The 27,501-nt window shown below is 42.1% G+C and overlaps 1 protein-coding gene across 7 annotated transcripts in view; it reads left to right on the top strand.

Moving 5' to 3' along the window:
• Positions 1–27,501, top strand: part of nrap (nebulin-related anchoring protein) — a 129,224-nt gene that overhangs the window by 26,897 nt on the left and 74,826 nt on the right. For all 7 annotated transcript variants that reach the window (XM_059947878.1, XM_059947881.1, XM_059947879.1 and 4 more), the window contains 6 exons: positions 3,053–3,160; positions 6,615–6,731; positions 14,731–14,835; positions 17,394–17,501; positions 22,023–22,127; positions 27,099–27,197. In XM_059947878.1, coding sequence (XP_059803861.1) covers positions 3,053–3,160; positions 6,615–6,731; positions 14,731–14,835; positions 17,394–17,501; positions 22,023–22,127; positions 27,099–27,197 — 642 coding nt within the window. The remainder of the gene's footprint in view (positions 1–3,052; positions 3,161–6,614; positions 6,732–14,730; positions 14,836–17,393; positions 17,502–22,022; positions 22,128–27,098; positions 27,198–27,501) is intronic.

Raw genomic sequence — 27,501 nt, 5'->3', positions numbered from 1 at the left:
TCTCTGACATCTCTTATTAACAAAGCACTTTCCCCAACAGAACTGCCACTTACTGATTTTTTTTTTTGTTTTATGCACCATTCTCTGTAAACTCTAGAGACTGTTGTGCATGAAAATCCTAGGTGATCACATATTCTGAGATAATCAAATCACCCCATCTGGCACCAGCGATCATTCCACAGTCAAGTCACTTAGATCACGTTTCTTCCCCAGTCTGATGTTTGGTCCAACCAATAACTGAACCTCTTGACCATGTCTTCATGCCTTTATGCATTGAGTTGCTGCCACATGATTGGCTGATTAGATATTTGTTTAAATGAGCAGGTGCACAGGTGTACCTAATAAAGTGGCCATTGAGTAATCAAAACACATGGATTAAAATAGTAAAAGGTTAAAAGATAAATTAAAAATATATAACAATTGTAAACAGTAACAATAATTAACATGAAGAAAGGAATCTCAAACCACTTTCCTTTTCATATTGGGTTATTATTCCCATTCAAATGAGTGGTGTTGTGTTCCATGGTTGAGAAGAGCTGAAAGACTAGATGTAAAGTGTGTTTGCCCCTCAGCTTAGTATACCTGGGTATCGTTCTTCACCCAGTGGCATGTCGAATGGACAAGATGTACCTGGCCTCCACCACCTTTCTGACTTCTTTGATTCATTCCATTGGTGCAGAAGTTAGAAATCTTTACAGAACTACAATCTTCTGTTCCAGACCATTTATTTCTAATTAGTTTTTAATGCAAAAGATATCTGCATGGCTATTTTTCAGGACAAGGAAGTAGTAATTCAGCCTTACTGAGGCTCCTTGATGGAGGTAGTATGTGTGAGGGAGAGTTGAAAATCCACAGAGGCTACATGAAATGCTTCTATCCTTATATTAAGTTAGGGATGTTTTTGGTTTAGCTGGTAGCTGACTGAAACAGAATATTTTTTTAAATATATGAAGTAAACACTGATCCTGTTAGATATTTTATTTGCTCATGTCCACGTGGACTTTGAAGAGTGAAAAAGGAGTTGGGCTGCTAATGTGTACAACCAATTAAACAGCCTCTTAAAGCAGTGACTGTGACCAAAATGTACATTCCTTCAGAAATTAAAATTAAAACTTCCAAGAAGAAGCTGGAATTCCCTCTGATTCCACAATATGGGGAGTGTCAGCAAATTTCCAAATAATAACTTGCCCCTGGTAACAGGCAAAGGAAGCTGATGATATTAGGTATTTCAAATGGGGGTGTAACCTGTCACAGGAACAAACTTTGATTATTGACACCCCCATTTGAAATACCTAATATCATCAGCTTCCTTTGCCTTTTGTTTTGGAAATCTCCCAGCAAACGATTGCACATTAAAAAATGCTGATGTCAACTGCTTGTCATAGAGTTGTATGGGGCGCTACAGCGCACGCTGGCCACGTCAACCAAGTTGTCTACTTGCGCTAGAACTGTTTCCCAAACATTTGGCCCATATCCCTTTAAGTCTCTCCACGTAGCCATCTAAATGTCATCTAGGCACCATAATTGTACTGAAATTTACATCTTCCTCTCACAGCTCATTCCAGAAATTCGCCACACTGTGTGGAAAAAGTTGATATCAGATCCCTGTTAAGTCTTTCCTCCATCACTTAAAACCTATTCCCTTTAGTCATTGGCCTACCCTACTCTGGGGAAAAAGATTGTGACTATTCACATTTGAATGGGATGAAAAATCATATACACCAGGTCTTGTAATTTTTAATATATTACCTCAAGGCAAGGCAAGTCATTAAATCATCTGTAGTGTTGAATTTTCCTTTGTAATTCTATTGTTCACATTGTTAATGTTTTGTGGTAATGTACTTTACCATATTAGCTATGCCTTTTTTTTTATAAGGCATAGGAGCTGAATTGGGCCTTTCAGCCCATCGAGTCTACTCTGCCACTTCATCATGGCTGATCCATTTCCCTTTGCCTTCTTCCAGTAACCTTTCGTGTTCTGACTAATCATGAACCTGTCAACCCCGACCTTAAATATACACAGTGACATGGCCTCCACATCAGATTCCACAGATTCTCCACCCTCTGGCTAAAGAAATTCCTCTTCATCTCTGTTCTAGATGGACACCCTATATTCTGAGGCTGTGCCCTCTGGTCCTTGATTCCCCCACTATAGGAAACATCCTCTCCACATCCATTCTGTCAACGTTCGATAGATTTCAATGAGATTTCCCCTCATTCTTCTAAATTGCAGCAAGTACAGGCCCAAAGCCCTCAAACCCTCCTCACAGGATAACCTTTTTGTTCCTGGAATAATTCTTGTGAACCTCCTTTGAACCCTCTCCATCCTTTCTTAGAAAAGGGGCCAAAACTGCTCTCAGTGCATCAAGTGAGGCCTCACCAGTGCCTTATAAAGCCTCGACATGACATCCTTGCTTTTCTATTCTAGTCCTCTCGAAATGAATGCTAACATGGTATTTGCTTTCCCTGCCACCTGCAAGTTACTCGTGAGAGGATTGCCAGGTCTCTTTGAACCACGGATTTTTACTATTAAATTATGTGGCTTTCCAAATGTGGCTGCCGACCAATTCTATTTGTTTGTTGGCACAAAATAGGATTCACTAGTCAGTTAAATGGCTGGATTATTCGGGTTGAAATGCAACGGATTGATCAAAGTCTGGAAACAACTGATAACTTTGAAGGTGATGCCATCTTATTTTGTTGTTATAACTTCAGCTGAAAAAAAGCTAGTTAGTGCATTGGCATTTTGTTTTAATGATCTAAAGTACCTGTTTGGTTAAGCAATGATAATGATAAAAGCAACCCAAATAAACTGGAAATAAACCAAAGATAAATCAAGAACATTAAATCAGTGTGATCTCAGTTCTTGAGTAACAGATTTGAAGTAAATAGTCTGGGTTATAATTTAGCTAATTTGCAAATTTAAATTAATGAATATTGAGGCTTAAGTCAGAAAGATAAATAGGTGTGTATCAGTGATATATCAGAAAATCTGGTCTTTAAATGTAATTGTCAATATGGATTGACTTACAATTTGCTTCTCCTTTGACAGCCCGAGTTCTCTGCTGAGTTTGAGGAAGCGAAGGGGAAAGGGAGTTTCCCAGCAATGATCACACCAGCATACTACAGTGCCAAGAGAGCCAATGATCTTGCAAGTGATGTGAGTATTTGATTAGGAAAAACAAGGGTTTCATTGCAATACAATTGTTAGGCAGAACATGGAATATTCCAGAATTAAGTTGTTTTCAAGAAACTGGTGTACTATATGACAATCTGCTTAAGGTTGTTTATAGTATGGGAGGTAGTGGGGATGAGTTCCCACTGTCTATTAAATGCTCCCAATTGCAAACATTTCAGATAGCCTCTGATAACCAAGTCCAGCTCCTGTGGTTTAGCTACTAAGCCAGGTGCAGCTGTCTCTACTGACAAGAGAAGGGGCAAAGGCAGGTTACTGGCATCGTAAAACCAGTTGCTTTGGGCCAATGGGGCTTGTCGGTCATGGCTGGCATCTCACCTAGGAGAAGGAAAACTCTGGTCTTGGACCTCCGCTGCCTTGCAGTTATACCCACTCATGGGGAAGACTTTGGGAGTAAACCCTGAGGCAGTCCTGTGTAGAGTTCAACGCAGACTGGCAACTTAAGTGACACTACTAGTTCCTAATTGTATCGGTCTCTGCCATTCCTTTTGATTCATTGGCGGCGTGGAGAGGGGGAGCCTGCTACATGGCAACCGCTTGCTCTCCATGTTGTACTGTCCTGGCTTGTGTATCATGTAGAGAGCTGGGACGCAACATCCACGGCCGACTCTGACTTCTGATAAGACAGATGCACAGAATGAAGTGAAGTGAACTTGTGTCATCTTTATCTACTCCCAGTTTCCAAAGTGAGCCACGGTGGCATAGATAATGTCTCTGTGATTACAGTGAGTGTTCTTACTCAATCAAGTTTCTCTATCCTCTCTGAAAAGTAAGAACAAGCCCAATACCAGATCACTGCACTGTGTGAAAGAAATTTTAGGCACGTATCTATAGCTAGGGTGCCTAAGACACAGTACTGTATTTGTCAAGGTGGAGCGGAGAATGAGTTTGTAAATCTGGGCGGAGCAAAGTATGTTGGGAATGGTGAGAGTGGAGCACCGCGGGAGGGTGTGGGACAGTTGGCAAAGGAGGAGTGCCAGCGGTGGGATATGGTGTGGGTGCAGACACACCCAGCCCTGAGACACCAGGCAGGATCAGTTGATTTCAAACAATTGGCTTATCGATCATTACAGGATGTCTGTCTGATGCTTCCTGTTCTCCCCCCTCTCCCTGACCCCTTCCCACTCTTGGTCTACAATAGGGAGCCATAACAGAATCAGGTTTATCATCACTCACTCATGTCATGACATTTGTTTTCTTTTTGCGGCAGCAGTATAGTACAATACATAAAATTACTACAGTATTGTGCAAAGGTTTTAGGCACCCTAGCTGGATATATGTGCCTAAGACTTTTGCACAGTGCTGTATGTGGCCGCGGTATTGCAGTTTGTTCTTCCCTGCAAAGTCTCTATCCCAGAAATGTAAAATTCCCTGGGAGGCAGCGTAATCTGTCACTTCGAATTTCAGGCATGTGAATGCAGCATTACCTTGATTTCAATCACCCTGTCTCTTCTGATGTCAAGTGAGTTCCAATTACTAAATCGGGTTTCAAACTTCATGAAATTCTCAACAATTTTGATTAAGGTTTATTATGCTAAGCAACATTTTGACTTCATGTTGTCTGCAAAATGAATATGCATAACGTTTTTCCAAGTACAGCTATTTTGTATGTATGTAATAAAGTACGTGTGTGCTGGGGTGGAGATACATCTCCAGCAGAGGAACTGAAAGGTAATCCTTCCCTCTGCTAGCCAGTAGTTCACCCTTTGGCAAGGTGTAGCACCTGCTTAGCTCTCCAGTCAGGGTCACGTGAATCCATGGGAGCAGGTGGTGGATGCTGATCTCTGGAACAGAACCCCTGGTTTCCCATTTTTAGTAGCAATTTGACAAATCTCATCACCCACAGATAGGAGAACAGACCGATGAGTTAACCTTCCTGTAGCTAGTGACTCATTCTTCACTTGGAAATCTTCAATTCACACTCGTGTGTTAATCGTCATCTCACTATGTCCTGTATCGTATGATGTAGTTGATCATGAATTTCCCTTTTCCTCTAGCCCTTGACCTTTTCTACCCACCTGGCTTCACCTCCTTCCCCTCCCTCCACCTTTATATTCTGGTTTCTTCTCGGTCCTGAAGAAGGATGTCACCCCAAAGTATCGATTATCTATTCATTTCCACAGATGCTGCCTGACCTGCTGAGTCCCTCCAGCATTTTGTGTGTGTTGCTTTGGATTTCCGGCATCTGCAAATATTCTGATGTTTATGATCTGACCATGATTGTTACTGGCCAATTTTTCTACGGAAGTGGTTTGCCATTGCCTTCTTCTGGGCAGTGTCTTTACAAGACGGGTAACCCCAGTCATTACCAATATTCTTCAGAGATTATCTGCTGGTGTTGGTGGTTGCACAACCAGGACTTGTGACCATCACCACCTGCTCCCGTGGCTCATGTGACCCTGATCGGGGGTTGGGGGAGGCTGAGCAGGTGCTCCCCTTATCCAAGGGTGACCATCTGGCTAGCAGAGGGAAGGGGCAGCTTACACCTCCCTTGGTAGAGATGTATCTCCACTCTGCCACCCATGCTTTATCTACAGTTGATTTATTGATATTTTGTGACAATGGTGTCATTTATAATCTGATTTCCCTCATCTTCCTGGTGTTAAAGAATCACTTCTCATTGCAAAACTCAAAGTAAAATTTTTGCCCTTCTGATTCACGATGCAGTCACACAAGAGATTCTGCCAATGCTGGAAATGCAGAGAAACACACACAAAATGCTGGAGGAACTCAGCAGGTCAAGTAGAATCTATGAAGAGGAATGAAATGGAATTGTTTTTGGCTGAGACCTTCATCCTTTATTCAGTATCAAATCAACATCACTGACGTATGTTGTGAATGTTGTTGTTTTGCAGCAGTTTTCCTCTTCATGAACGAGCTTTCCTCTCCACGGTTGCTGTCTGACCTGCTGAGTTCAAGATGCAGTATATTTTTATGTTCTGTAATTTACAGCTGGTATCACCGTGGTTATTAATCAATTTTTTCCTTATGTGTCAAGCACATTATCACATATTACATCTTTCTTCAGTATGCTTTCCCATCAACTTGACATGTAGACACATACCAGTCCCCTAATCTAGTTCATTCATGACCAAGACCTGAGAGTTGTGTAACATCTTCCTTAAAATCTTTAAGCTTTTGATTGTCATAATCTTGTCCTTGACAAACAATCATTGATCTTTTTATTCTGAAAACTTAGTTGTGTTCCGAACTTTGAACCTTTGCCCTTCATTCTCATTCTTTACAGAAGGAAAAATGACATGTGGAAAGTAGTCATTGAGGGAGTATTTTGAGAAGAATGAGTACAGGATACAAATACACGGTTAATTGCTGTCATTAAAGAATGATGTTGTAAGGATTATGTCGATGACAAGACACTAATGTACATGATTAAGTCACAATCTCTTCCCGATTGCAGATAAAATACAAGAAAGACCTTACACGGATGAAAGGATCGGCCCAATACCACACAATGACAGCTGAAGAGAACTTAACCATGAAGCGTGCCCAGGAAGTTAACAAGCTTGTCAGTGAGGTAAAGGAACTTAATTGCTTGTGTATTTTTATACCTATTGGTGAGGAGCCATAACTGTAAATTTTCATATAATTCATTATCCTCAGAGGAAGACTGTTTACAGTTTTATTGATTTGTTGTGGGGTAATTAAAAATATCAGAGTCCAGTATGAAGAAGAGCAAATGGATTTTCCACCTGATGATCTGTATCTGTAGCTGATGCCTTTCCAGTCTGATTAATGACAAAGGTTGTATCAGAACTACTGAAATATAGTTCAGTATTATAGGGCTACGTTATGTCTATCTCAGGAATACAAAATAAGATTTAACATGAATTTAGTAATTTAGTGGATGCAAACAATTTTAAATACTGGTCTATTGATGATGGTCTGGAACTCCTGGTTCTACCTGATCTTGGAGGTCAGGGTAGAATTTGGTTGGGAGCACTGCATCTAAACACTAGGTCTAGAAAAGTTTACGTATGAAAAGCTCGGGTTCCAGAAGGTGGGTCCACCAAAGAATCTTCTGCAAAGCGAAGTGCAGCATCTAAGTTGCCTCAGTACTTGCTGCAGCTTTAGGATTGACTTAGTTTTTGACAAGGAAATGATGTCAACAAATGAACATTGGTTTATAAATATTTTTACATTGACTAAAAGATAAAGGAACAGCATTAGGACATTTGACCCATCGACCTGTTCCACCATTTGATCATGGCTGATTTAGGTATTTTTTAATCCCATTCTCCCATCTTCCCCCGTAACCAACTAAGAATTTATCAGCGATAACTTGAAATCACTTTCCAATCAGGTCTGATATCATCGGCATATGTTGTGAAATTCGTTGTTATGCAGCAGCAGTACATTGCAATAGACAATAATAAAAACTGCAATTACACATGTCCTGGGTGATAGGGGAACATAATGATGGATACCACCCTTTTGAGGCATTGCTCCTTGAAGATGTCCTGGGTGCTGGGGAGGCCAATTATAAAACATGAGAATGTACAGATTAGTATCCAAATGTAAATTGTATAGTTGGCCAAGTCTGATCAAATTCCCCTCACTGGCCTCGGTGTCACTTCCTTCTCACATCCCAAAGAGGTGCTGGTTGGTAGGTTAATTGGGAATGCAGATTGTTCCCTGTGTGCAGGAGAGTGATAGACAATAGACAGTAGGTGCAGGGGTAGACCCTTCGGCCCTTCTAGCCAGCACCGCCATTCACTGTGATCATGGCTGATCATACACAATCAGTACCCCGTTCCTGCCCTCTCCCCATATCCCTTGACCCCGCTATCTATAAGAGCTCTATCTAACTCTCTCTTGAAAGCATCCAGAGACTTGGCCTCCACTGCCTTCTGGGGCAGAGCATTCCACATATCCACCACTCTCTGGGTGGATAAGTTTTTCCGCATCTCTGTTCTAAATGGCCTACCCCTTATTCTTAAACTGTGGCCTCGTTCTGGACTCGCCCATCAGTGGGAACATGCTTCCTGCCTCCAGTGTGTCCAATCCCTTAATAATCTTATATGTTTCAATCAGATCCCCTCTCATCCTTCTAAATTCCAGTGTATACAAGCCCAGTCGCTCCAATCTTTCAACATATGACAGTCCCGCCATTCTGGGAATTAACCTTGTGAACCTACGCTGCACTCCCTCAATAGCAAGAATGTCCTTCCTCAAATTTGGAGACCAAAACTGCACACAATACTCCAGGTGGGGTCTCACCAGGGCCCTGTACAGCTGCAGAAGGACCTCTTTACTCCTATACTCAATTCCTCTTGTTATAAAAGCCAGCATGCCATTAGTTTTCTTCACTGCCTGCTGTACCTGCATGCTTGCTTTCATTGACTGATGTAGAAGAACACCTAGATCTCGTTGTACTTCCCCTCTTCCTTACTTGACTCCATTTAGATGGTAATCTACCTTCCTGTTCTTGCCACCAAAGTGGATAACCTCACATTTATCCACATTAAACTGCATCTGCCATACATTTGCCCACCCAACCTGTCCAAGTCACCCTGCATTCTCATAACATCCTCCTGACATTTCACACTGCCTCCCAGCTTTGCGTCATCAGCAAATTTGCTAATGTTACTTTTAATCCCTTCTTCTAAATCATTAATGTATATTGTAAACAGCTGCGGTCCCAGCATCGAACCTTGCGGTACCCCACTGGTCACAGCCTGCCATTCTGAAAGGGACTTGTTAATCACTACTTTGTTTCCTGTCAGCCAGCCAATTTTCAATCCATGTCAGTACTCTGTCCCCAACACCATGTGCCCTAATTTTGCCCACTAATCTCCTATGTGGGACTTTATCAAAAGCTTTCTGGAAGTCCAGATACACTACATCCACTGGCTCTCCCTTGTCCATTTTCATAGTTACATCCTCAAAAAACTCCAGAAGATTAGTCAAACATGATTTTCCCTTCATAAATCTATGCTGACTCAGACTGATCCTTCTACTGCTATCCAAATGTGTTGTAATTTCCTCTTTTATAATTGACTCCAGCATCTTTCCCACCACTGACATCAGGCTAACCGGTCTATAATTCCCTGTTTTCTCTCTCCCTCCTTTCTTGAAAAGTGGGACAACATTAGCCACCCTCCAATCAGCTGGAACTGTTCCTGAGTCTATTGAACATTGGAAAATGATTACCAATACATCCACGATTTCTAGAGCCACCTCTTTAAGTACCCTGGGTTGCAGGCCGTCAGGTCCTGGGGAATTATCAGCCTTCAGACTCAATAGTCTATCCAACACCGTTTCTTGCCTGATATAAATTTCCTTGAGTTCATCCTTTACCCTAGTTCCTTTGGTCACTATTACATCTGGGAGATTGTTTGTGTCTTCCCTAGTGAAGACAGACCCAAAGTACCTGTTCAACTCATCTGCCATTTCCTTGTTCCCCATAATAAATTCACCCGTTTCTGTCTTCAATGGCCCAATTTTGGTCTTGACTATTTTTTTGCTACTCACATACCCAAAGAAGCTTTTACTATCCTCCTTTATATTCTTGGCTGGTTTACCTTCGTACCTCATTTCTTCTTGGTGTATTGCCTTTTTTGTTATCTTCTGTTGCTCCTTAAAAGCTTCCCAGTCTTCCGGTTTCCTGCTCATCTTTGCTATGTTATACTTTTATTTTTATACTGCCCTTTACTTCCCTTGTCAGCCATGGCCACCCCTTACTCCCCTTAGGATCTTTCTTCCTCTTTGGAATGAACAGATCCTGCACCTTCTGCATTATTCCCAGAAATAATTAGGAGCCATTAGGAAGTAGTGATCATAACATGATAAGTTTTTATCTACAATTTGAGAGGGATAAGGGCAGATCAGAGGTGTCAGTGTTGCAATTAAATAAAGGAGACTATGGAGCCATGAGAGAAGAGCTGGCCAAAGTTAAATGGGCGGATGCCCTGGCAGGAAAGACAGTGGATCAGCAGTGGCAGAAATTCTTGGGCATAATACAAAAGATGCAAAAGCAGTTCATTCCAATGAGAAGGAAGGATTCAAAGAGGGAAGGGGTCACAGTGGTTTACAAAGGAAGTCAGAGATTGTATAGCATTAAAGAAAAAGAAGTATGATAGGGTGAAGATGAGTGGGAATACAGATGATTGGGAAAGTTTTAAGGAACAGCAGATCTTAACTAAAAAAGCAATACGGAGAGAAAAAATCAGGTATGAGCTCAGTCTAGCCAGGAATATAAAAGGGGATAGCAAAAGCTTTTTTAGCTATGTGAAGAGAAAGAAGATATTTAAGAACCATGTTGGCCCCTTGAAGAACGAATTGGGAGAAATTGTTATGGGAAACAGGGAAATGGCAACAGAATTTAATGCGTACTTTAGATCTGTCTTCACCAGGGAGGACACAAGCAATCTCCCAGATGTATGGATGGGCCAGGGTCATAAGATATCAGAGGAATTGAGACAGATTGACATTAGGAAAGAAACTGTGATGAGTAGACTGGTAGGACTGAAGGCTAATAAATCCCCGGGTCCAGATGGTCTGCATCCGAGGGTTCTAAAAGAGGTGGCTCAGGAAATTGCGGATGCATTGGTAATCATTTTCCAATGTTCCTTAGATTCAGGATCAGTTCCTGAGGATTGGAGAGTGGCTAATGTTATCCCACTTTTCAAGAAGGGAGGGAAGGAGAAAACTGAGAACTATCGCCCTGTTAGCCTAACGTCAGTCGTGGGGAAGATGCTTGAGTCCATTATTAAGGACGAAATAGTGGCACATCTTGATGGCAGAAATAGGATTAGGCCGAGCCAGCATGGATTTACCAAGGGCAAATCATGCTTGACTAATCTGTTGGAGTTTTTTGAGGGTGTAACAGGGATGTTAGACGAGGGTAAGCCAGTGGATGTTGTGTACCTAGATTTTCAGAAGGCATTCGTTAAGGTGCCACATAGGAGATTGGTGAGTAAAATCAGAGCTCATGGCATTGGGGGCAGGGTTTCAACATGGATAGAAAACTGGTTGGCAGATAGAAAGCAAAGGGTAGCAGTGAATGGGTGTTTCTCGGACTGGCTGGAGGTGACTAGTGGGGTACCACAGGGCTCTGTATTGGGACCACAGCTCTTTACGATTTATGTCAACGATTTAGATGAGGGCATTGAAAACTATATCAGCAAGTTTGCTGACGATACTAAACTGGGTGGCAGTGTGACATGTGAAGAGGACGTTAGGAGAATACAGGGAGACTTGGATAGGCTGGGTGAGTGGGCAGATACTTGGCAGATGTCATTCGATGTGAACAAATGTGAAGTTATCCACTTTGGAAGCAGGAACAAGAGGGCAGAGTATTGTCTGAATGGTGTAGAGTTAGGAAAGGGAGAAATGCAAAGAGACCTAGGAGTCCTAGTTCATCAGTCAATGAAGGTGAATGAGCAAGTGCAACAGGCAGTGAAGAGGGCAAATGGAATGTTAGCCTTTGTTACAAGGGGAATTGAGTACAAGAGCAAGGATGACCTTTTGCATTTGTACAGGGCCCTGGTGAGACCACACCTGGAATATTGTGTACAGTTTTGGTCTCCAGGTTTAAGGAAGGACATTCTGGCAATTGAGGAAGTGCAGCGTAGATTCACTAGGTTGATTCCTGGGATGGCAGGGCTGTCTTACGCAGAGAGATTGGAGAGATTGGGCTTGTACACGCTGGAATTGAGGAGATTGAGAGGGGATCTGATTGAAACGTTTAAGATAATTAAAGGATTTGATAGGATTGAGGCAGGAAATATGTTCCAGATGTTGGGAGAGTCCAGTACCAGAGGGCATGGATTGAGAAAAAGAGGTCAGTTATTTAAAACAGAGTTGAGGAAGAGCTTCTTCTCCCAGAGAGTTGTGGAGGTGTGGAATGCACTGCCTTGGAAGACGGTGGAGGCCAATTCTCTGGATGCTTTCACGAAGGAGCTAGATAGATATCTGATGGATAGGGGAATCAAGGGATATGGGGACAAGGCAGGGACTGGGTATTGATAGTGAATGATCAGCCATGATCTCAGAATGGCGGTGCAGACTCAAGGAGCCGAATGGTCTACTTCTGCACCTATTGTCTATAAATACCTGCCATTTTTGTTCCACTGTCTTCCCTGCTAGGGTATTGTTCCATTGAACTTTGGCCAGCTCCTCCCTCATAGCTCCATAGTTCCCTTTGTTCAACTGTAATACTGACGCATCTGATTTTCCCTTCTCCTTCTCAAATTGTAGGTTAAAACATATCATATTACGGTCACTACCTCCTAATGGTTCCTTTACCTCGAGGTCCCTGATCAAATCCGGTTCATTGGACAACACTATATCTAGAATTGCCTTCTCCCTGGTAGGCTCCAGTACAAGCTGTTCTAAGAATCCATCTCGGAGGCACTCCACAAACTCCCTTTCTTGGGGTCCTGTACCATTCTGATTCTCCCAGTCTACCTGCATGTTGAAATCCCTCATGACAACTGTATCATTACCTTTGCGACATGCCAATTTTAACTCTTCATTCAACTTAGACCTTGCATCCAGACTGCTGTTTGGGGGCCTGTAGATAACTCCCATTGGGGTCTTTCTACCCTTAGAATTTTTCAGTTCTATCCATACTGACTCTACATCCCCTGATTCTATGTCCCCCCCTCGCAAGGGACTGAGTATCATTCCTCACCAACAGAGCCACCCCACCCCCTCTGCCAGTCAGTCCTTTCAATAAGGTGTATATCCTTGAATATTTGTTTCCCAGGCCCTGTCCGCTTGAAGCCATGTCTCTGTTATTCCCACAACATCGTACTTGCCAATTTTCAACTGAGCCTCAAGCTCATCTACTTTATTCCTTATACTTCATGCATTCATATTTAATACTTTTAATTCGGCACTCCCCTCTCCTTTCATATCAATTCCTATTTCACTTGGCCATACTGTATGATCTCTTCTTGAGCTTTCTACTCCATTGATTCTGTTGTCCTTTTTAACTTTTCTTATTTTCACTTTCCCTTTAACTCCATCCTTATATTTCCCGTTCATCCCCTCCCCCCACTACTTAGTTTAAACATATCCGTGTTGCAGTGGCAAACCTGTCTGCCAGAATGCTGGTCCCCCGCCTATTAAGGTGCAACCCGTCCCTTTTGTAAAATTCATCCCTACCCCAAAACAGATCCCAGTGGTCCAAGAATGTAAATCCTTGCTTCCTGCACCAGTTCCTCAGCCACACATTCAGATCCATTATCTCCCTGTTCCTGCCCTCTCCAAACCAGAGATAACCACCCTGGAAGTCCTGCTTTTCAGCCTTCTTCCGAGTTCTCTGAAGTCCCGCTGCAGAATGTCCTTCCTCTTCTTCCCGGTGTCATTTGTGCCGACATGCATTACCACTTCCGGCTGTTCACCTTCACCCTTGAGGATTCCCTGCAATCGGTCCGTGATGTCCTGGGTCCTAGCACCAGGGAGGCAACACACCATCCTTAAATCTCGCCTGTTCCCGCAGAAACCCCCTTTCCATACCTCTTACTATGGAGTCCCCTACTACCACAGCTCTTCCTGATGCCTGACTCCTCGGCTCTGCTTCTGCACCAATTTTCGGCTCGTAGACCTGTCTGCCTCTCAGACTGGCAGTATCTTCTGTCCTGATAGCTTCCAAGAGGGTGAACCTGTTTACGAGAGGTACATTCCCCAGGGTCTCCTGTACTTCAAGCATCCTTTCCTTTCTCATCGTCGCCCCCTTTCTCTCTTCCGGTATCCTTGGTGTAACGACCTCACTGTAGGTCCTGTCCAGAAAACCCTCGTTTTCGCTGATAAACCTGAGGTCATCCAGTTCTTTCTTCAGTGCTGCAACATGCTCCTTCAGAAGCTGAATCTGGACACACTTTCCACAGCTGTAGCAGCAGTAAAGAGTCGGGGTTGGGGAGGTGGGGCATGTGGGGGTGATGTTCAGATGGGGTGAGGGGGAGAGTGTGAAATGGCAGTGGTTCTGAGGGGAATGTGGGGAGACTAAAATGAGCTTAGTGTAAGATTAGCGTAAGTGGGGTCTTGATGGTCTCTTTGAACCCAGTGAACTGCAGGGCCTGTATCCATGCCAAATGGCCCATGATTCTATTGAAAACTCAACAATACCATTGCCAAAAACATTCAGCCAGATTGGCTGGAGAATCATCAGCTGGCAAAGTGGTCAGGAACTCAGAAGTTGATATTATTAGAGGGAAAACTGGAAGAAAGTACACTCTATAATTTAGTTTGTCATAATAGCACACATGATTGTCCAATTAATGTTAAGCTCAAGAGAACTTGGGTTACTTGCCAAATTTATACAAAGGCTTTGAATACTTGATATTTGAAATATTGTCATCCCAAAATATGTGTTTATTTAAATTGCAAGGTACACTACTGTGCAAAGGTCTTGGGCACATGTTCTGTATATAGCAAGGGTGCCCAAAACTTTTGCACAGTATTGTATTTTTTTTGTTTTCTTGGAAATGGAGAAGTATTTCAATGTAACTAACCAGTTACTACTTTGTATTCTTATTAATTGACTATTTTATTTATAACTTTTTCAGATTGGGTACAAGAAGGACCGAGAAACATCCAAGGGTCACAGCATTAACTACTGTGAGACCCCCCAATTCAAGAATATTGCTAAATTATCTAAATTTACAAGCAACGTAAGTCATCCCAACTTTGTGCAACTTTTAGGGATAAAATTGTTGCTCCTGAGATCAATGATTGAATAATTATTGTATTTCTTGTATTTAATTATAATAAGAAATTAGAAAGGTGTATTTATTCTTTGATATACAGTGCTGTGCAAAAATCTTAGCCATGTATGAATAGCTAGGGTGCCTAAGACTTTGGCACAGTACTGTATTTGACAACATGGAGTGGAGACTAAGTTTGTAAATTTGATGGGAGCAAATGATGTTGTGAATGGCAAGATTTAAGTGCCATGGGAGGGATGTGGAACAGGTGGCAGAGGGGGAGTGCTGGGGTGGGGGGGTTGGCACAGCTACAGCTACACCCAGCCCTGAGACACAAGACAAGGTCCTTTGATCCCAAGCAATTGGTTTATTGACCATTACAAAATGTCTCTCTGGTGCATCCCACTCCCTCCCTCTCCCTTCCCCTTTTCCTAACCATGATTCCCCTCTCCCTGCCCCCTTCCCACTCTCAATCCACAATAGAGACCCATATCAGAATTGGGTTTATTATCACTCACATATGTCATGAAGTTTGATTTTTTTTGTGGCAGCAGTACAGTGCAATACATACAATTACTACAGGACTGTGCAAAAGCCTAGCTATATATAGCAACACACATAGAGTGCTGGAGGAACTCAGCAGGTCAGGCAGCATCTATGGAGATGAATAAACAGTTGATGTTTCGGACTGAGGCACATCTTCAGGACTGAGAAGGAAGGGGGAAGATGCTAGAAGAAAAAGCTTGGGGGAGGGGAAGCAGGCTAGCTGGAAGGTGAAAGGTGATACCAGGTGGGTGGGAAAGGTCAAGGTTTGGAGAAGGAATCTGATTGGAGAGGAGAGTGGACCATTGGAGAAAGGGAAGGAGGACAGGACCCGGGGGAGGTAAAATGCAAGTGAAAAGAACTAAAAGGTCAGAGTGGGGAATGTAGGAGGAGGTGGGGATATTTGTTTTCTGGAAGGAATAATTGATATTCACACCATCAGAGTGGAAGGTACCAAGACCAAATATGAGGTGTTGCTCCTCCACCCTGAGGGTGGTCTCATCTTGGCACAAGAGGAGGCCATGGACTGACTCGTTGGAACAGGAATGGGAATTAAAATGTTTGGCCACTGTAAAGTCCCGCTTTTGCAGGGATTGAAACAGAGGTGCTTGATGAAGTGGTTTCACTTTTTATTTGTTTGTTTGTTTCAATGTTCATATGATAAAGGCACTTGATTCTTGAATCACTTAGGTTAAAATTCAGAGTTTAGTTGCTATTGACTTTTGTACATTTTGGTTCCCCTTCAGTGTTTGTGTAGATCTATAATTTAGCCAGATGCAGTATAAAGTTCCTTTTGCTTTGCTCTAGCGCTGGCTCTCTTTGTGGTTTAGGGGTTCCCAAATGTTTTTGTGCAATGGATCCCTACCATTAATCAAGGGGTCCATGGACCCCAGATTAAGATGCTGTGATTTAAAGAGTTACTATTACTGCAGACCAATTCAGTGAACAGCCTTCAGTATCTGGACTCTTGCAATTATATTGACAAATAATAATATTCCAAGTGGTAGTCATATTACACATGTAAATCCGTGAGAGAATTAATCAAGAATTGGTCAGATCACATTCTTTTGATGTTCAGTGCCGTTGCTATAATTGAATTTCCGACCAGAAAGTTAACTGAATTGAGACGGGATGGATTGTTGTCAGGAGGAGATGGAACAGGAGGGTGATTAAAACAAAAAGAGCACAGGGAGAAAGAAAAAGGAATTGCTGGAGCTGGTCTGTTCTGACACAAACTGGAAAGGCTGGTTATCTGAAGTTGCATTCGGTTTCCTGCTCAGCTTTCATTCTCGTTTCACTTCTTCCAGACAACTCACTCGGAGTTAACACATCTTCATTACACCATTTCAGCCAGCACTACTAACATATGTGTCGTTTACTCTGTCCAGATCTTCTGCACAAATATACCCTTTCTTTGTTTTCTCCACCCCCCGAAACTTAAAGCATTTTTAATTTTCCAAACCAATTCTGATAAAATGTGAGTGCCCAGAAACATTAGGAGTATTTTTCCCTCTATAGACATTGGATTATTTCTGCCATTCTCAGTTTTGATTTCAACTTCAGTACATAAGGGCGGCATGGCAGTGTAGTGGTTAGCACAACACTTTACAGTACCAGGAACTTGGGTTCAAATCCCACCGCTGCCTGTGAGGGGGTTGTATGTTCTCTCTGTGACCACTTTGGTTTCCTCCGGTACTCCAGTTTCCTCCCATAGTCCAAAGACCTTCATGTTGGTGGGTTCCATGATTAGGCTAGGGTTAAATCAGGGGATCTGCTGGGCAGCATGGATCGAAGGGCCAGAAAGGCCTGTTCTGAGCTGTATCTCAATAAATAAATAAATATAGTAATGGTATTAATGTAGCATGAATGGAATTCTCTTCTTTTGATGTAAGACAATTCCCAGTCAGTTTTGCTGGTTAAGTAGTTTGTGACTGTGTGATTAAAACATGACATTAATATATTACTCTATTTCCTTTGCATAGCTCAAGTACACGGAAGACTACCAAAACCAAGTGAAAGGTCACTATGAGGGCATTGGCATGGATAGGCGCACACTACATTGTATGAAAGTTGGAAGTTTGGCAAGTGACGTGAGTATAACAAAGAATAGTAATTATGAAGTTCATTGTTAAATTCACTGATCAGATCAATGCTAGAGTGGATACTATAGAAAGAGTGCAGAGTATATTTACAAGAATGTTGCCTGCATTGGAGAGCATACCTTATGAGAATAGGTTGAGTGGACTCGGCCTTTTCCGCTTGGAGCGACGAAGGATGAGAGGTGACCCGATAGAGCTGTATAAGATGACGAGAGGCATTGATTGTGTGGATAGTCAGAAGAGGCTTTTTGCCAGGGCTGAAATGGCTAACACAAAGGGGTATAGTTTTAAGGTGCTTTGAAGTAGGAAACGAGGAGAAGTCAGGGGTAAGTATTTCACACTGAGTGATGAGTGCATGGAATGCACTGCTGGCGACAGTGGGGCAGCAGGGTACAATAGGGTCTTTTAAAAGACTCTTAGATAATGCTTAGAAAGATAGTACATGGAGCTTAGAAAGATAGAGGGCAATGCGGTAGGGTAAATCTAGAAAGTTTCTCGAATAGGATACATGGTCAGCACAACATTGTGGGCCGAAGGGCCTGTAAATGTGCTGTAGATTTCTATGTTCTCGACTTTCCTAGGAATGACCAGGCAATGGGATTCACTGCTGCCAAACACTCGGTGTGGGGAGGATCATCCAGTACACTCAGTAAACCTGCACCAAGTTTCCCATGGTGCAGCGGAATGGCGGGGGAACTGCGGGACGATGGTATTCCACAGTAGCTGGAATGACAGCAGTGAGGCACGTTAGGAGGTCTGAGGCTTACAGTCACACACTCTTGTATGGGACTCCGAAACTTCCTGATAGTTCTACAGTCCATCCCTGGTTCTGCTTTTGCAGACGTTCTCAAACCGAATTTGAACACAAGTCATAGAAATGTACAAAAATCATTTGATACAGCAACCAAACCTTCACGGTGTTGTAATGAATGGCATCAAACACAGAAGTCTGACAAGAAAGAACAACAACCAAAAGGAGGAGGGGGAAGAGGGAAAGAGAGGGAGAGGGAGGGGAGGAGGGGATTGGCAGGGAGCAGAAAGTAGAGAGGGAGGGGAGGGGGAGAGAGTGGAGGGAGGAGAGGGAAAGAAGGGGAAGGGATTGAGGAGAGGGAGGGGAAGGGGTAGAGGGAAAGGGGGGTGGGAGGGAAAGGGATTGAGTGGGAGAGGGGCAGAGGGAAAGGGGGTGGGACAGAAAGGATTGAGGGGGATGGGGAGAGAGGGGGGAGGGGGAGAGGCAGACAGTGAATACAAACTAGTTTGGCTGTTCATAAGAATGAGCTTTGGTATGTACGACAGACTATTAAATTTAATATCATGGGAGCTTGTTCACAGATACAAGGTCACTAAGTTAGGTGTTCATAGCCCTGAGATGACTTGTACCATGCAGAATTTCTATCATTCCTCAGTAATTTCATGTATATTATGTTCAGTAATGATTTCTAATTATAGCCCCATTCTTTTAAATAATGATGATAATGAGGTCACATCATGTGAACAACACACAAAATGGTGGAACACAGCAGGCCAGGCAGCATCTGTAGAAAGAAGTGCTGTCGACGTTTTGGGCTGAGACCCTTCGTCCGGACTAATGAAGGGTCTCGGCCTGAAACGTCGACAGCACTTCTTTCTACAGAAGCTGCCCGGCCTGCTGTGTTCCACCAGCATTTTGTGTGTGTTGTTTGAATTTCCAGCATCTGCAGATTTCCTCGTGTTTGCTCACATTATGTGAGATCCAGTGCTGGTTTATGCTGAATACCACTGCTAGAAGCTGCAAAGTATTTCATAGACGGTAATTTTATGTATGGCAAGACACTTCATAAAAATGATGTCAATTTATGCCTTTTGTGAAGCAATGCAAAGAACAGGAAGTGAACAATGACAAGCTTTTAAGTCAAGGTAACATTTCACTTTAATTTGATTGATTTTTAATCCAAGGCTGTTTACAGAGCGTATACACAAGAGATTCTGCAGAAGTTGGAAATCTAGAGAAACACACAGAAAATGCTGGAGGAATGCAGCAGATCAGGCAGCATCTTTGGAAATGAGCAAACAGTTGATGTTTTGGGCTGAGACTCTTCTACAGGGCCTACTTATTTTCTCCAGCATTTTTTGTGTGTTGTTCCAGTTTACAGAGGGAATATAATCTCAAATATTATAATAGTTTTGTTACGTGCCTGGCTACAGTAAATATGACTGATTCTGAATAGATTGCAAATATATCTATCTGCTTGTTATATTTTAAGGAAAGCTATTAAGTGTATGCAGAAGTCATATGCTAGAAACAACAATTAACAATTTGATAATGAGATAATTAACTTAAACCTACTGGTCTGACCAAGCAACAGTTCGACTCTTGTTTACTAAAGTTGGCATTTACTTAACAAAAAGACATTGCTAAATGCCAATTTTCTGGTATTTGCAGTACAAAGGGCATGAAACTTGTGCATGAGAATTCATAATGTAGGCAAGAGGCAAATCACGCAAGAAAAGATGGGGGCAAAAAAGTAAATATTCAGATTTCCAATGAGAAAATTATTTTTGTAAGTGGGGAGTCACAGTTGCTTAACAGTTGGCCACATTAAAGTAACTTCTGGGTAAGGAATCTGTACGTCCTCTCTGTGGAATGCGTGGGTTTTCTCTGGGTGCTCCGGTTTTCTCCCACAGTCCAAAGATGTACTGGTTATTAGGTTAATTGGTCGTTGTCAATTGTCTGGTGATTAGGCCAGGGTTAAATTGGGCGTGGCTGGCGGTATGGCACAAAGGGCTGGAAGTGCCTATTCAGCACTCTCTCAACAAATGAATAAATCAATAATGCTATCACAGTGCTAGTGACCTGGGTTCAATTCCAGCCACTGTTTATACGTTGTCTTCATGAATGTGTAAACTTCCTCCGTGTGGTTTGGTTTCCTCCCACGGTTGAAAGGTTAGTAGTTTAATTAGTCACATGGGTATAATTGGACAGTGTCATGTATTGCGCTGCATCTCTAAATAAAGAAAGAAGTATACTCTCCGTATGAAGAGAGTTTGAGCAAATTGGAACTTCATTCAGTGGAGTGTAGGAAACTGAGGGTTAATATTTAGAGATGTGTACACACAGGCTGAAAACAATCTTTTCCCCAGTCGGGGAATCAAGAACTAGAGGACATAGGTTTAAGGTGAGAGGGGAGAGATTTAGAATGAAACTGATGGGCAATTCTTTTCACTCATAGGGTGGTTCATGAGCTACCAGAGCAGGTGGTTAAGGCAGGATATAAGACAAATAAGAAAGACATAAGAAACATTTAAAAGGCACTTGGATATGTACATGGATAGGAAACGTTTCGAGAGATATGGGCAACATTCCCTTGGTTTTAAAGCTGCACAGACCAATCATTGCTTTGAGCAGGAATTTTTTACATGGCCTGAAAACTGCACTGCACTTTAAATGTGTTTTTTGTGATTTGCATACTCTGAATGTTTAGAATGAAAATTGAAAAATCACAAATTTTGATTTTATTTATTAATTGGAGGATATAATGAAATATAGCGCAACAAAGAAAATCTTTCACGTTTTGTAAACATTTTCTTGTTTGTCTTTATTCTAACTGCACGGCAACAGAAGTTATGTGCGCAGAGGTATTGCAGTCACTGTGTGGCTGCACACTTGTGCAGATGAGAGGGACAAATGCAGGGAAATTCAGGTCGCACAGTAGTGTAGGGTTAGATCGGGAGATTGCTGGGTGGTGTGCACGAAGGGCCGAAAGGGCCAATTCCACGCTGTATCTCAATAGATAAATAAATGATAACCAGCAGACAGACCTGGCCTAGATAGGGATCTTGGTTGGCATGCACCAGTTGAGCCAAGTGTCTATTTCCAATGTGTATGTCTGTATGACTAAGAAATCTAATAGACAATTCAGGACTAACTTCATTACCCAGAGAGTGATATGAACGAGGATTTCCGTACTAACGTGCATCCAAGAAATTGTGATGAGATGATCATTCATGTAGCTGGATGATATTCTGGCTGCTGGGTACCATTAAGCTGACACCTGAGAGCAAGGAAAAAGAAATCTAACAGAAGTCTAAGAGAAAATCCATCGCTGACATACTTTGTAAACTATAACAAATTGTAAATCATTTTACAAATCAGGTAAAAATAATTGTGACCAGCTTTCTTTGGAGTCAATGGAAAGCATTTTCTCCAACACAATTTGTAGAATTACTTTTTTAGTAATTATCTTTATATTTTATGAACCATAAGATTGACTATTATGTTAGATACCATTGCTTAGGAATAATCAAACACTTTTTGGCATGCAACATAAGAATAAATATTCATTTTCTTGACAGAGTCCAATGCACTCAATGCTAATTAATGTTTCACAGAATTATGTATTGATACCTGTCAGGATTCAGCCCCTGTCACTGACAGACACAGAATGTTTTCAAAACCATATTGGTGCTAATCCAGTAAATGCAAGCTTCTTGAAGGAATAATATTTACTGCAAAATTCTGACGTATTTTTTCAGAGGAAGTACAAAGGTGGTTTGGAAGGGGACAAAATGCTTTGCTTTTACCCAGCTGATGTCACACCTTCATATGAGACGATGAAGAAACTGGTCCCATTAAAAGATGTAAGTGTCATGTTTTGTAACTTAAAAACATTAAACTAATTCAAAAGAAGTCACAGGAGTCTAACTTTGTGTTTACTTAAGCGAGGCACGCACGTATCATGTGGTGGCTTGATTTATGTATGCAATTAATGTATTTATACATACAACCTGTAATGAGTTACTTAGAAGAACAAGAATGCTTAATCAACAAATATATATATACAACACACACAAAATGCTGTAGGAACTCAGCAGGCCAGGCAGGAAAAGACTACAGTCGATGTTTCAGGCCGAGACTCTTCAAAAAAAATTGGGATGACTAGATTGTGAAGTCTCTTCCAGGGATGTCTACCCTGAAGAAGTTTCATCTTCCCTATGAAGTGTCTCAGCCAGAAACGTCGACTATACTCTTTTTCCAGAGATGCCGCCTGGCCTGCTGAGTTCCTACAGCATTTTGTCTGTGTTGCTTGGATTTCCAGCGTTTGCAGATTTTTTTCCTGTTAGTATGTACACAAGATTACTCAAATATTACTGCTGAACTATTAAATACACAGCATTCCTTGCAGCTTAGCTATATACACCAAATCGAAGGAGGCTGCATCTCCACTATACATACAGTTGTGGTTGTCTGACAATGACTAAAAACCTGTGCCGGAGGTTTTAAAGAGGAGAAGAGTTGCACTGGGGCAATTACACTCTCTCGACCTCAGAAGCCCTAGTCCAGTGTTATAAACAAGCATCACAAACTGGGGTCTTCCTTGGTTGCAGTGAATGACCATGACATCTTCTGGCCTTATCATGCCCTTCGCTCTCCATGGAGTGTTGCAGTACCGTCTTCTGGGTCGTTGGATCTCACTGTAGATCTCATCCGCCTGGTGCCGACTTCACATACTTGGACAGGCATGTCCACGTCTCGCGGGGGCGTGAGGCCGCCAGCCTATTGAAGCAGTGTACTGGGCTGTGGCTACTTGGAGCCACAAGTGAGAGCTGAGTGTTTGGTTTCTTACTCCTGTGGGATAATGTTTTCTTTGACAAGAGGGATTGCTCTGCTTGACAGGTGAGACTTGTGGTTGTGAAACAATCTCAGGTTCTGAGGCCCCCCTCTGCAGAGTTGACAGAGCCTGCAGGAGGTGGTTCTGACAGAGCCTGCAGGAGGTGGTTCTGACAGAGCCTGCAGGAGGCAGCCACCTTTCTTGTTCATTTCTCTCTGAATCTACTTCTCCCCCAGCCCTGGTTTCATTCTTTCTCTTCTATTTCCTCACACTCCTCCCTTTGTTTTTCTCTATCTCTTTCAACTTCTTGCCTTTTGTTTTCTCACCTTCCTTTTTCTCCTTTCTAGGACATGCATCTTGTCTTGGGAAGGTGCATTTGGTTCTGAGACTGCAAAAGTGGTTCTGAAAACTCTGGGCTCCTTTCTTCTTCCTTTTTCTAGTTCGCGCATCTCGATCTTGTGAAGGTACATTTAGTTCATTGAAGTATTCTCTTATTAATCCTATGTCTCCCTTTACAACCTGATCTCTCCTCTTGATCTTCTCATGCACAGCATCATGTGGCGAGTCCTCTATTTTCATATCTCTATTGATTCCTTTCTCTTTGTCCTTCCATTCAGCCAGATAGGTTTTGGTTTTTGCATCTACTTTTACAAGCAGCTTTTTGTCTTCTACTTGAAGTTCATGCAATAACCTTAATGCACGCAGAGTAGATTCTGCTTCTTCAAACTCTCAAAAGCTGAATGGTTGTAACTTTCCTGAAGCTCTTTGAACTCTTTCCCATCTTAAAACCAAGCCTCATTCACAAGTAACTGCCTGATTAACATATCCTTGGTCCAATATGCTTTCCAACCAGAGGCTGGCAACAACACCTGTTTGCCCTTGGTTGGGCAATAGTTCATGGTGTACAGCATGGAGACAGTTGTGGCATCGCCCAGTACCTTTCTTAGTTCACTTTCAGTTGACTCGTTTGCAGGGGATGTGGCATTGAAATGGTGAATGGATCTCCAATCAAGTTGTCATTGTCTCAGTCAATCTCGCCCCCACAATACTGGCCCTCCTGCTTTTACCACAAACAAGCCCAATGTGGCTTGTTGGTTGCTGTATTTCACTGTTATGAACATCATTCTCCATTGACTTTATTTTTTCTCCAGTATAAGTTTTTAGTTGAATATCTGCAGGCTTTAATTTAGTATCTTTAAAATGCTGTTCAAGCTTATTTTGTGGAGTGACTGAAACCGCTGAGCCAGTGTCCAGTTCCATTTACCATTCACACTTATAGTCATTGCTTGTCTATCGTTTTCACATGGTAAATCTCAAGGCTACATAATCTGGCATCACTCTCATCATTCAGATTTTTCATCAACAGCATGCAGATTAGTACTCATTTCAAAACTGCAACTTGACTTTTATCTTTTTCTCTTGCCTGAGCAGTTCATTTATCTTTTTCTGCCCAATATGCCATTTGTATGTGTCCTACTTTGTTGCATTTTCTGCCAGTTTCACCTTTAAACCTGCATTGGTCTGCTGTACGTGAGCCCCTGTCACAAGGTAATGTAATTTGTTCAGCCAGGAGGAGGCAGGTTTCTGTTCAGATATTGAAATTCTGTTCATGCTCAGTTTCATTCCTGACTTCAACTCAATTGTGTCTCTATCCGCCATTGCCGTTGATAGAGCAATTTCTCTTTTAAATGTAGGGTGTGCTTGAGCCATTTTTGAATGCTTTCTTGTAAGATTCCACAAACAACACAATCTCTCAGTGCATTATAGGACCACTACCGAACTGACAATGCTCAGACAGTCTCTTTAACTCAGCCACGTACACCGAAATGGACTCCCCTTCCTTTTGGTTCCACTTGTGAAACCTAAAGCATTCTGCATTCAACAATGGCTTCAGTTCTAAGTGCTTCTGCATTACTTTCACAACATCAACAAAGCTAATCTCTGCTGGCTTGGTTGGAGCTGTTAAATGTTGAACAAAACTTAAATCCAATGCACTTAGCAAATTTCATAATCGCTTCTCATTGGCTATTCCATTTGTTCATTTAGCCCAGTATACGTGAACCCATTACCTGGGAAGCAATCAAATGTGCCAATTTTCCAATGTAGTCAGCTATTTCTGCTTTATTTTTAACGATTATTATGAACCCATGAATTCTTCGGTTTTCTACCTTTTTTAAACTCAGTTGTGTTTTCACTTCCAAGGAACATGTGCTGTGCTGCCTTTTTTTAAAAAAAAACCTCACATTTCTTGTTGTGCTTCAACAGGTTGATATTTGTCTAGGCTCGCTGTAAAAATACTTTCTTTGTAACTGCATAACATTCAACTAATTCCAAGGAAGACATGGGAGTCTGACATATGAGTCTAACTTCATGTTTACTTTAAGCGAGGTGCACACGTATCACATGGTAGTGTGATGACATATGCAATTCATGTATTTATACATATAACCCATAATAAATTATTTAAACAAGTCCATAATCAACCAATATATATACAAGATTATTCAAATATTACTGAAACATTAAATGTACAACGGTGAGGTTCTTCAGTAATCCACCTGTGCCACTTGGTGCTGGTTCTTGTGAAGCCAAGGGTCCCACTGTCCTTTTCCACCTTTGGCCCAAATATCTCATCCTGAAATGTTGACTGTTCATTCATTTCCGTAGATGCTATCCAACCTGCTGAGTTCCTTCAACATTTTGTGTGTGTTGCTTTGGATTTCCAGCACCTGCAGATTTTCTTGTGTTTATAGTTAATTTTATCAGACTACTTGAACCATGTTGGTCATCGTATGCTAAAATATCTCTTGACGATCCTGTTCCTGTATCCACCATCCCTAATCTCAGCTACTTTGGATGTTTTTTGAAGCATTTCCAGTTTCAGTTGTTAACTCTGGCAACCATGCTGTCAGCTGCCAAGTCTAGAAGTCCCTTGTTGAATCCTTTTGGCTTCTGCCTCTCTGCTTCAGTATGCTTCTTGGGATCAGTTAATAGGCCAAAATTTTCACCATCTTGTCAAATATTTCTTTATGTCAATTTTTGTTTAGTGTGGGCAGTCCCCATGTTATGACAGGGTTCTGTTCCTGAGAACCCACATTTTACATGAAAGCACTGTGTGGGAGAGGAGCAGAGAAACGGCTCCATTGGGAGAGTGAGCAGGCTTGGGAAGAGAATTCGCCAGTTGGCCTAATGGACTCTGTGTGTGAGTCTGCTCAGCTTGATATTCCTCTGTTCTGGCTCGGGGTGGGGGGGTAAGGTGAGAAGCGAAACGATCCATGTGACAAAAGATGCCTGTGGCCCCACAGGATCCCACAAATCCATCGTCATCCATTCCGCTGGCTTCCCAAAAACTTGTCTACATGTATGAATATCTGTAGGTTGGGTGTTTGTAACCCAGTGAGGTCTAGCAATGTGGCTTCAGACACTCAATTGTGTTAAAAGCACTTAGTTTTCTTGTTACAATGTTGTGGCGAAGGGCAATGTTTAATTTCTATACGCCATTTGTTATATTACTGTAAGCATCAAAGAATTTAGTCTTGACTGCCTTTCCTTAGGAAGGATTTTTGAAGCCCTCTGTTGGTCAGGGTTGTCCATGGATGTTGCATTCCAGCTGTCTACATGATACGCAAACCATATGGAGAGCAAGCTGTATCCCGCGTAGCAGGTTCCCTTCTCCCTATGGTGCTGAAAGGAACAGCAGAGTCCAATACAGTTTGGCATCAGCGACGTCGCCAGAGTTGCCAGTCAACGTTGAACTCAACGTAGGAATGCCTTGGGGACCCTAGCTCTGGATTTTTCATCAGGGTTTACTCCAAATGGGCCAAATGTCTTCTTTCTCTGTTATAAAGTTCAGTCGTCCACATTTTAAGCATTTACTGTTTCTTCTTGCAGAGTATGCATATAAATCATAAACGCTTCACATTTTCCAGAGAATTTAAGCTGTATTCATTGTATTCCTGTCTATCTCTCTTGCCCTCTGTGGTTTTCTGTGTGGTTCTAGATGTACTACAGGCAGCACGTGGAGAAGCTGAACTACACATCGGTAACAGACACTCCTGAAATTGTTCGAGCAAGGACTAACGCTCAGCAGCTAAGCAATGTAAGTTATTGTAAAATAACTGAATTAACAGTTGGATATGGGGTTACTTGGGATGCCTATGTCAACTATGGGGATAAAATAATTGTTTTAAAAATGCTCTCTTCGAGGGAACATTTTTAGAGTCATTTGAAAGGATAATGGTAAATGCAGATTGTTTTTTTTCCTTCCGCTTTTTTTTTTCCAGATTCTCAGCAGGAAAGCTCTATGAGGAGACAATTTACTGCTGTCATTGACAGTTTGGTAGACGTGTTTAACTTGCTTTGTGTTTTAGTTACAAACTTGAGCCTCTGCCTCTTTCTTTTCA

The sequence above is a fragment of the Hypanus sabinus genome, chromosome 22 (genome assembly GCF_030144855.1).
Source record: "Hypanus sabinus isolate sHypSab1 chromosome 22, sHypSab1.hap1, whole genome shotgun sequence".
Lineage (NCBI taxonomy): Eukaryota > Metazoa > Chordata > Chondrichthyes > Myliobatiformes > Dasyatidae > Hypanus > Hypanus sabinus.
The sequence above is the reverse complement of the archived record's forward strand: the minus strand, read 5'-3'. Positions and strand labels throughout refer to the sequence as shown.